The sequence below is a fragment of the Sinocyclocheilus grahami genome, unplaced genomic scaffold (genome assembly GCF_001515645.1).
Source record: "Sinocyclocheilus grahami isolate Dianchi unplaced genomic scaffold, SAMN03320097.WGS_v1.1 scaffold1072.1, whole genome shotgun sequence".
Classification (NCBI taxonomy): Eukaryota; Metazoa; Chordata; class Actinopteri; order Cypriniformes; family Cyprinidae; genus Sinocyclocheilus; species Sinocyclocheilus grahami.
In genome coordinates, this window is record NW_015506251.1 from 256,630 (window position 1) to 268,247 (window position 11,618).

The 11,618-nt window shown below is 38.4% G+C and overlaps 1 protein-coding gene across 1 annotated transcript in view; it reads left to right on the forward strand.

Moving 5' to 3' along the window:
- Positions 1-3,176, forward strand: part of LOC107566389 (sorting nexin-2-like) — a 20,511-nt gene extending 17,335 nt beyond the window's left edge. The window contains exons 12-14 of the mRNA XM_016251834.1: positions 2,377-2,457; positions 2,535-2,606; positions 2,690-3,176. Of these exons, the coding sequence (XP_016107320.1) occupies positions 2,377-2,457; positions 2,535-2,606; positions 2,690-2,740 (204 nt within the window). The 3' untranslated portion in view covers positions 2,741-3,176. The remainder of the gene's footprint in view (positions 1-2,376; positions 2,458-2,534; positions 2,607-2,689) is intronic.
- The last annotated feature ends 8,442 nt before the right edge of the window (positions 3,177-11,618 follow it).

Sequence of the window (11,618 nt, forward strand, 5' to 3'; positions counted from 1 at the left end):
ACACACACACACACACACACTTACTTATGCACACTCTCAGACACACACACACACACATACTTACACACACACACAGACTCACACACAGACTCTCTCACACACACACACACACACTCACAGACACACACGCTTACACACACACTCACTCACTCACTCACAGACCTACACACACACACTTACACACACACACAGACTCACACACTTACTTACACACACACACTTACACACACACAGACTCACACACTTACTTACACACACACACTTACACACACACAGACTCACACACTTACTTACTTACACACACACACACAAACACTTACAGACACACACACACACACACACACACTTACAGACACACACTTGCACACACTCACAGACACACACATACAGAATTATATATACTCAAATGAACTATTACCATGTAGCCAAAATGAGTCAGAAAACTGAAATAAGAGGTTAAGATCAGATCAGATCAGACCCAGAAGGATTAAGCTCTGATAAAGCGTTCCTGTTCATTCTTGTTACATTTTTATAGAATTTTAATGTTTTGTGTAACAAAATGCTTTCTGTGTTCAGGTTTGAATGTAGTAATAATAATGCAAAAACAAATTATTGCATAAATATTAATTAGCACCATAAAAATCTCTCAAAATACACGAGAAAAGAAACAAATATTATTGAACAAAAATATATTTTACTGAAGAAAAAAAAGTTACATTTCAGGTGTCCGGTCACTTTTGACCGCGAAGACCTCCCAAATGAGGAGTGCACAGGATTAAACTATTTTTCATTGCATGTGCATCATAAATAACTATTATGACATACAGTATGTTAATGTGATGTAAAATCATTTCTAGTGTGATATGAGATTCAGTCATGATATTTTGGCCATGTCAGGCTGGTGTTAGAGCAATGGCTATTCTGGCTTCCTATAACACCATGCACGAGTGCAGGGCTTCATGATGCACTGGTTTTGTCACGTGTCTGTGCTGCAGGGCGTGTTTGACCAGCGGATGAAAACATGGGCCAAATGCCAGGATGCTCAGGTGATGCTGCAGCGCAAGAGAGAAGCCGAAGCCAAACTACAGCACGCCAACAAACCCGACAAACTGCAGCAGGCCAAAGACGAGATCAGAGAGGTACAGAACACCTCAGACTCATCATGAGGAAACACTGAGAGAGCGCTGGGGCTGATGGGAAATATCCAGCACGTTTGTTTGCCTTCCCTCCCTTCGGTTCATTCATATCTCTGCTGTGTTTACCTCGAATCACCTGACAGCTGCAGGAATCCATGACAGTTATTGATTCTTTTAAGCACGAAACATTTCCAGCCTTTTTAATTTCTGCGTTTTCCCCGTCACGCCCCACAAAGGAGATCGAGGAGGTAGGACTTTCACTTTGATTTGATTTGCTGTCTCCATCGTCGCGTCTGCTGTCTCACACGCACTTATATTTGCATTCTGTAGATCAGAGACTAATTATGGATTCATCAGACTCACCTGACATGCTTTCAAACACTACAGCGTCTTTAATCTCTCACTTTAAAGGAATAGTTGAGCTGGAATGAAAATGTGCTCAAGATTAGGATGAGTTTGTTTCTTCATCAGGTTTGTAGAAATGCAGCACTGCATCAGTGTCTCAGCAATGGATGCTCCGCAGTGAATGGGTGCCGTCAGAATGAGAGCTGATAAAAACATCACAATAATCCACAGCACTCCAGTCCATCAGTTAACATCTGGAGAAGACAAAAGCTGACACAAATCCAGCATTAAGATGTTTTTGGACTGTTTAAACGCTGCTTGATCTGTGCTGATTTCTCTCCTGATTCAGACCAGAACACTTTTTCACTGAAGGAAGAGTTATTATGGATTATAGACTCTATGTATGTTAGTTAGAAGCGTCTTAATGCTGGGTGTGTTTCAGCTTTTGTCTTCTCCAGATGTTAACTGATGGACTGGAGTGCTGTGGATTATTGTGATGTTTTTATCGGCTGTTTGGACTCTCATTCTGACGGCCCCCATTCACTGCAGAGCATCCATTGCTGAGACACCGATGCAGTGCTACGCTTCTACAAACCTGATGAAGAAGTTTAGCGTGTTTTCATTTTTAGGTGAACTGTTCCTTTAACAGCTGCTGGCTCATTTGTAGTATTTAATAAATGCTGATGTCTTGTGTTGTTTAGTTGTAGTTTTTAAATGCAGGATTCATTATAGTTCACACCCTCATTCCATTTTTCAGCTCTTTGTGTTTAATACACACACACACACACACACACACTCTCACACACAGACTCTCACACACACACACTGAAGTCATAAAGCCTCTCGTGTCTCTCTCTCTCTCTGTGCGTGTGTGTGTGTGTGTGTGTGTGTTTAGTGGGAAGGTAAAGTGCAGCAGGGTGAAAGAGATTTTGAGCAGATATCAAAAAACATCCGTCGAGAAGTTGGACGATTCGAGGTGAGTAGCGTGTCTTTGCTCTCGCTGTTAAACCCAACGCTGGTTTCTCTGACCTGAGGGTCTTTTTCTCTTCACAGAAAGACCGAGTGAAGGATTTCAGAGTCGTCATCATTAAATATCTGGAGTCACTAGTTCACACACAGCAGCAGGTGCGTGATCAGAGGAAAGAAGCATGTTTTCCAGATCAGCAGCTGGGAATGTTCATCTCATGTTTGTTTTGTCTGTTTTTCAGCTGATAAAATACTGGGAGGCGTTCTTACCTGAAGCCAAAGCGATCGCGTAATTCATCAAACCACCGTCTCTCTCTATTCCGCAGTATGATCATGCAAGAAAAAGCTGCACAGACTTAATGATAGCACTACATTAATAAACCCAGAATCTGAATCTCTTCATATTTGTACCTTCGATCGTCTCTTCACGATTCACAGCTCGTTCGTCTCAGATTGAATGTCGCATTAGGCAATGATCCGGCAGGGGAAGGCCTTCTGAAGCATTTTCTGTTCTCCTTTCTCTCGTATGTACAGAATGAAGCATTATTCTCTCATAATCAGTATTTAAGAGCATCAATAATCGACGAGGCTTCTGGGAGCTCGTGCATGACGGACGGATATACATATGTATATTTTTTTATTTTGCTTTGTAGCCTGAAATTTTGGGACGTTTCAGTTGATTCATTGTTCTAACAGATTTTTTTCATCGCAAGTATTTTTTACTCTACATTCCTGTGCAACCTTAATAAAGGAATGAATCTCGACTTCATGTTTTTGGCTTCAGTTTAAAGTGGCTTGTAGCTTCTGCACGCTAAAAAAAATTAATGCATCAGTTTGCATCAATCTTTTGGAGTTATGACGATTTCTAATAAAATGATGTTCAACCAGCAAACTACACTGTGTTAGAGGAACTCAATATTTTGTTGCATTAACACAAAAGTTGATTGCTCAAAAAAATATTGTTCACTAACTTTTTTCAACGTAATAATAGAATGGTGAACATGGAATAAATTAGTCTGATCTATTTCTATAATAGCACATGCAAAATTATTATTTGCATAAATTATTATAAATGATTTTGCATAAATTTAAGCTCATATTTTTATTGTAGTATATACATTCATGTAGTCACCAGCAGTGTTGGGTGCAATGCCTTACCAAGAAATAAAGGTCACTTCAAGTCCCCTTAAAAAAGTAAAGTAGGGGATTACTCTTAATTTTTTTGTAATTTATTTACTTTAAAAAAATTATTTAAATTTATTAACATTATTATTTAATTTATTTACTGATGTAATTGCATTAAATACTGTATAGGCTATAGAACAATTCTATATAAAACAATACATCAAAATTAAAATATGTATTTAATGTAACCTTAAATGCTTTAAGAATAACCTTATATTAATTATTTGCAAGAAATAAACGAGCAGTTTCATGTCTATCCTGTATTGCTCAACCGGTCAAGGTCGATATGGGATTTAGAAAATAATTAATAATAAGTAATGCAATACTTTTCAGAGAGAGTAATGAGTACAGTAATCTAATTACACTGGTGAAGATGTAATTAGTAATTAATTATAAGCTCTACTTTTTAGCACAACGATAACCACAAAAACTAAAACATTTTAAGTAAAAAATAAACAAAATCTTTTAAAAGTCAATCATGTCAGCATTAAACAGTAACAGGTGTCTCCATTTACTAAATAACAAAAAAACTAAAACGTTTATTCTCCTTATATGCAAAGCATGCCGAGAACTAGAAATGTACCTCCCAATTTGCACTTATAAACTTATTTATTACTTAAAAGGTTAGTTCACCCAAAAATGAAAATTAGCCCATAGATTACTCACCCCGAGGCATCTTAGGTGTATATGACTTTCTTCTTTCAGACGAATCCAGTCGGAGTTATATTAAAAATGGTCTTTAATCTTTCAAGCGGTTTAATGCCACTCAGCGGGTGTTGCATGCATCAGTCCAAAAGAAGTGAAATAAAAAGCGCCCATCCATAAAAAAAGTCTCACATGGCTCCTGGGGATTTTCATGAGACTCACCGGCGCATGCGCAGCGCTGAACTCATACGTCATCCGCCGGAGCTGCTTCTGTGTACAACAGTGAGCGCAAGCTACATTAAAGTGATTATTACGTTTTGAATATGGATATTTTTCTTACAAAAACGCATTGATTCTCTACAGGAGGCCTTTGTTCAGCACCCGGAGCCGTGTGAGACGCTTTTTTTATGGATGGGCGCTTTTTATCTAAGTTCTTTTGGACTGATGCATGCAACACCTGCTGAGTGCCATGAAACAGCTTGAAAGATCAAAGACAATTTTTAATATAACTCCTACTAGATTCGTCTGAAAGAAGAAAGTCATACACACCTAGGATAGCTTGAGGGTGAGTAATTTATGGGCTAATTTTCATTTTTGGGTGAACTAACCCTTTAACTTATTTTTTTTTAATCTAATTAAATTGCACACAACATTAAGTTGATGTAACGATCAGCGTTATGATGTCAACAGAACTCATGAAAATAATGTTTGCAACAAATTAAGTTTTTTTTTAATCACATTTATTATAATGGACGGCTCGAGCGTGCCAAAAACATCTCGACTGATGTAGGCTACTTTTTGTTGTCATTGGTGATTCAGATTATCGTGATATAGTCATTTTTCTGTAATGTTTTGCAGTCAAATCACTGTATTAAATAGTTTTCACATTTAAATTCGCATGAAGGCTGTAAAACAAATCCTACCATTATTGATGTATTAATACTTTGAAACGTAACTAATACTCTTTTCACATCATAGTAATGAGAGTGAGACATTTTTGCATTGCAGTAATGATAATTTGGGGGGAATGTCCCATATGATATTAAAAAGGCCAAAAATGGTCAAAAAATAGGCTATGTTTGCTAAAATATGGGTAACACTTTACAATAAGGTAAACATTAGTTAACTACTTTATGAACTAAGCATGAACAACACTTCTGCAGCATTTATTAATCTTAGCTAATATTAATTTCAACATTTACTAATGCATTATTAAAATCAAAAGTTGTGCTTGTTAACATTAGTTAATGCACTGTGAACTAACGATGAACGACTGTATTTTCATAAACAAAGATTAATAAATACCGTAATAAATGCATTGCTCATTGTTCATTCATGTTAGTTAATATATAAACTCACATTAACTAATGGAACCTTATCGTAAAGTGTTACGAAAATATGTTTCGAAATATATTTTCTTCCCATTTTTACATTTTAAAAATACAATACATTTTTAAAGCATGTAACAAACATGTTACACATTTGAATACAAATGGTCTTTTAGGTCGTTTGATCATTTGCGTGAATCATAGAGGTGATCAGGTTTATTATAGGAATTTTATATTTTATTATAATACACTGTAATTCTTATGCTTCACTGAAAATCCCGATAAACACCCGAAGCGCGGGAACTGAGCTCAAATCTCATTGGCTCTTGCTCCTGATTATATAAGATTTTGAGCGAATAATGGAGCACAAAATAAGATATTGTGAGAAATGTTTCCGTGTTTTAGTCCTTTACAGTCGTGAGGGTAGAGTAGAGTAAATAAGGACAGAAATATGGTTTATTTGATGAACTGTTGCGTTAAAAAGACTCGAATGTAAGGTTAGCACGAGTCACGTCAACTTCCGTTAGCATGATTCTTTCACGATGCTATATTACATTTTTATGGTGCTCTTTGATTTCTCCTTTAGTGTTGTACAGGAGAAAGAGCGTAATACTGGGTTGGATTGACATGAAGGTCACAAAATAAGATATTGTGAGAAATGTTTCCGTGTTTTAGTCCTTTACAGTCGTGAGGGTAGAGTAGAGTAAATAAGGACAGAAATATGGTTTATTTGATGAACTGTTGCGTTAAAAAGACTCGAATGTAAGGTTAGCACGAGTCACGTCAACTTCCGTTAGCATGATTCTTTCACGATGCTATATTACATTTTTATGGTGCTCTTTGATTTCTCCTTTAGTGTTGTACAGGAGAAAGAGCGTAATACTGGGTTGGATTGACATGAAAGACAGTCAGTGCCATAGACTCCTCATGTTAAAATGCCCAACTTTACAGCAGAAAAAAACGTGTTTACAGTCTGGTTCAAACAGTGCTTTTGGTCTATATAGCTAATTTTGCCCTTCATGACGACTGTGAGGGGGGTGAATGTTTTTATAGCTCATCCGTTTAAATTATATTAACCCTTAAAGTTCTGCATAATTAAGGGCGTGGCCACTTGAGTGACAGGTGGATTGCCGCTGCTGTCACCGCCGTCGAGCTAGGTGGGCGTGGTTTCAGCAACCTGCTCCCGCCTCTTTGCACATGTTCGATTATCTGGGAGTGACGCGTGGTGACGCGCTGCCAAGATGGCGACGGCAGGCTCCGCCCACTTTGAGCTTCAAAAACGCTCTTCAGAAACCTACGGGTGACGTCACGGACACTACGTCCATGTTTTTATACAGTCTATACTTCCGTATTCTGTTAAACGAATCTCGTCGCTTCCGGTTCAAACGTTTTGCATGTGCTTCGTTAAATATGAAGCCGTTTTACTCAAGATGCCTTCAAAGTAGATATCATAACCAGTGTCCATCACATATGCAGATTGATATCTAAAAGTTTTTTTAATTTTGATTCTTTTCACTAACGTTTAGATATAAAAATTTTATAAATTGCTAGCTATTTTAACTGATTAAGTCCATATATATATATCGCTATTATCAATTACAGCACGTTCTCCGACAAGCGGAAGCGATGAGGCCTGTTTTCCGGGTTTGGTCAGGTGACGTTCGACATATACACTATTGAGCTCTTGACCCGCTTGACCCCTGCAGGGCAGGTGATGTACTGCATATTTAAATCTGAAAAAATTGGAATTGCATTGGAAGAGAACCTGGAAATTCAGTCAGACTTGTAGCAAAAACACATTTAGTGAAAATGCTTTCTTAAAGCGCACACACATAGCCTATAACACAACTGATAAAACGTTGTCTGGCTTTTATTTATCGTATCGCCAAATAGCAGTGTTATGTTGTGTTATGGTCAGAATACAGTGACCTTACTTGATCAAATGCACCGCAGGCCTTCAGATAAGAGGAGCAATATAAGAGCCAATGAAGAGAGCGGCCTGTAATTATTTGTGTCCTGTCAGGAGAAGGGCCCCTGGACCCCTGCGATTCAAATCTGGAGCTCGGAGGAACCAGAACGAGACAAATATCAGGCCGCTCTCGCGACACCGCTGAAATTGCATCAGTTTGTCATGAACGCCGCTGCCAGCCGCACAAACTATATCAGCAAAGGACCAGCATAAACCAGCAAAAGGACCATCTTAAACCAGCATCCCAGCGTCAAAACATACCTAACCAGCATATGCTGTTTTTTTCAACAGGGTGAAGACAATAGTGTAATTATTCATGTGATCAGAAGTGGAGCATATCACCGGTTTCACATGTTTTCTGTGCTTCCCCTGCTCTGTTAATTGTGTATTTGCATGCATTAGCGCTCTTTAATAGAGGCAGTCGTGCCCTCGTCTGATTTCAATGTTTCTTAAAAATATCGATCTCCACTAATTGACTTTCTGTCTGGGGCCTAATGATTAAACTCAAACTGCAACCTTTGCTTTGAATTCGTGAACTCCCGCGAGGCCCTTTAAGCAAATTCAGAGAATATGAGCATGGGACGCTCATAAACGCTCACGATACGAGATATCAGACAAGCTTTACTGGAATGAATGAAAAACAGCACAGTTTTTTCCATTCAGAAGAATCTAGTTTATCAGATCCGGCTTGATTTTATTTGACTGCTAACGTGGATGGCAAGCGTTACAGTACATTCAGGCGCCGGTGGATGTATTGACCGTTCATTTGCATACATAAATCTATTGGCGATGTGACATTCGTCAATGAATCTCTCTTGCCACACACAAGGCTGCTGACTCGCGCACACTGCATTATCATTTGTGACGAGTGTTTAATGAACTCTGACAGCCGCTGTCACCTGACGTTTATGGCATCTAGTTTTTCAGATGCATTTCATATATTTTCCCTGGAATGAATTTAATATCCAGCACATGCTGTTGAAGTCCAGCTGCCCGCTTGCTATTTTCACCGCTTTGATCTGGAGTTTAATTTATGGACGTGTAAAGCGCTTTTGCTTTGATTCAGCAGCTGATGAGAGATTCCTGGCTGTTTCTTTTGTTGTGTTGTGCTAAAGGTCAGAATGCAGTGGGAATTCATTTAATTGTGAGGCGAAGGCCGCTGGCAGTGTCAAATGACTTTGGCCGTGAGTTCTTCCCATTTCATTAGCTTGCCGTTCTCCAATCCCTCACCCCGTAAATGCACCGTGACACGCTCTGTGTTTAGTATGCAACAGATTATGAACGACCGCATGGCGAGAAGTTAATAGGCGCGATGAACGGCGGGCTTGGACCCATCGACATCTTTACCAACCAATCGGCTGGTCTTTAACTCTACAGAAATACAGCTGCGTGATGTAATGATGTCGAGTTCTTTATGCTGCTCCGTTGAATAGTTTTACGCTGATCAATAAACAGTTTTCTGTGGCCTTTTGCTGGTGTCACTTGTCATTGGAGAATGTAAATGCGTGTCAGAAACTAGCCTGACAGTTTCCCTTTGCTACATTACGAACGGGGAAAAAAGCCCATCAGCAATAAAACAGATGATGGCCGGTTCGATGCGATCGCGCGCCATTTAAAGCTCCATCGTTTTAACCAAGCTGATGAATCCTGATGATACAGATGCGGTTCGGCCCGAATGATGGATAATAAACTATTTCTGTTCGTATTCATATTTCAGCATGTGCGTGTACATTTATAAATGCAAAAAAATTATTTCTGTCTTGGTTGCCAGTACAAATATCTAAACATTCTTAAATGTGACCCTGGAGCACAAAACCAGTCATAAGGGTCAATTTTTCGAAATTGAGAGTTATGCATCATCTGAAAGCTGAATAAATAAGCTTTCCATTGATGTATGGTTTGTTAGGAGAGGACAATATTTGAAAATCTGGAATCTGAGGGTGCAAAAAAATCTAAATATTGAGAAAATCATCTTTAAAGTTGTCCAAATGAAGTTCTTAGCAATGCATATTACAGTTTTTATATATTTACGGTAGAAAATTCACAAAATATCTTCATGGAACATGATCTTTACTTAATATCCTAATGATTTTTGGCATAAAAGAGAAATGTATAATTGTGACCCATACAATGTATTGTTGGCTATTGCTACAAATATCCCCCAGCGACTTAACACTGCTTCTGTGCTGCAGGGACACAAATAAACACACGTTTACTTGAGAAGCAAAATGACTTAAGATATATAGTCTCGTTTTCTGAAAAATGTATCTAAATTAAGCGACTTCATGCTTAAAAATATCTGATCGTGGGGTCAGAAAAATAAACTTGATTAAAGGGGGGAATTTGTTTATTTTTCTGATCCCACCGACAGACGTTTTTTCTTGTTTCAAGCGTAAACTCCCTTAATTTTGATACATTTTTCAGAAAACGAGACTTAATATCTCAAGTCATGTTGCTTCTTGTGTCTATTTAAGAATGTTTAGATATTTGTGTCGACAAGACAAAAATACTGAGGAAAAAAAGAATATTTTTTGAAATGTAAGCTGCTTAATTAAATTTGTAATCGTATATGCACTTTATTTTCAACACATAAGCTATTTTCTGTAAATGTGCAAGATTTCATTAAACTCAATTGGTAAATAACTAGAAGTGCAGTAAATGCTGAAAGTATATGTGCTACAAACCAGTTTGTTTATGATTACTAAATCATTAAAATAATATGATAAACACCTGTTTGCAATATCAAGCAGCATAACGAAAATCTGAAGCCACGTGCATTCGAGTTACAAATATCTGCTGCTTTTTTGTTACAAATAAGGTGGATATTACAGGCTCTGTTGTTAGTTTTGGCTCTATTCGTTCTGGAAATTATTTTCGTGTCATTGGATTACTATTGAGAAATATTAAGAAAGATTATATTCCAGTGGCCATGATGCTGTGTTAACCTTTGACCCGTTCTGCAAACTCCTTTATTGACACCGTTCTGTCACGAAAGTGCTCACATATGCTAAACAGACACTGATTATTAACGTGCAGTGGACTGAAGTATTTCGTCACATTTGCAAGCAATGCAATATTTTATTCTGCTTCATAAGCTTTGTTGTGTTTTTTCTCTTCTCTTCTACAGAGACGCCCAGAGTCTTTCTGAGCTGTGTCTGCCCTCCCAGCACAACTTCTTCTGCTTATTAAGATTTCAAAGATACAAACCGTGGTTCAGTAATTGCTTTCTTGAATCTGCCTTTAATAATTACGCGTGGCAAAGCAGCAGTGAAAACTAGAAAGGCAGAGACTAATGGAAAACTAGATTTTTTCACTGAATTAGAGAGCGGGACGATCCATATATTGACAATCCATCAAGATGAACGAGATCAGGAAAAGTGTTTCAGACTGTCCGGGAACAGCGAGGCAAACTGGGTGTGATGCAGCGTGGCACCGAGTGCCGGGGATGCTGGGAAAACAGAGAGAGAGAGATAGAGAGAGATCGAGCATCACTGATACTGATGCAGCACAAACACACACGAGCATCTGAGCGCTTCAATCTGGAGACGACAGAATATCTCATCAGTGAAAATGTGTGCACATCCAGAGGTGGAAATGTCAACGTTCAATCACCACATTTTTGAAGTGAACTGATGATTTCAACCTGGAATTACTTTATAGTTACAGAAAATGTATCTACAATTACATAGACACTACAGGTAAAGCATTGTGTTTGCATCACAAAATAAAGCAGAGCAAATAAAGTGTAATGATATTAATAAACACAGTATTCTTCCACCAAAGGAAAAGTGTTTCAGACTGTCCGGGAACAGCGAGGCAAACTGGGTGTGATGCAGCGTGGCACCGAGTGCCGGGGATGCTGGGAAAACAGAGAGAGAGAGATAGAGAGAGATCGAGCATCACTGATACTGATGCAGCACAAACACACACGAGCATCTGAGCGCTTCAATCTGGAGACGACAGAATATCTCATCAGTGAAAATGTGTGCACATCCAGAGGTGGAAATGTCAATGTTCAATCACCACATTTTTGAAGTGAACTGA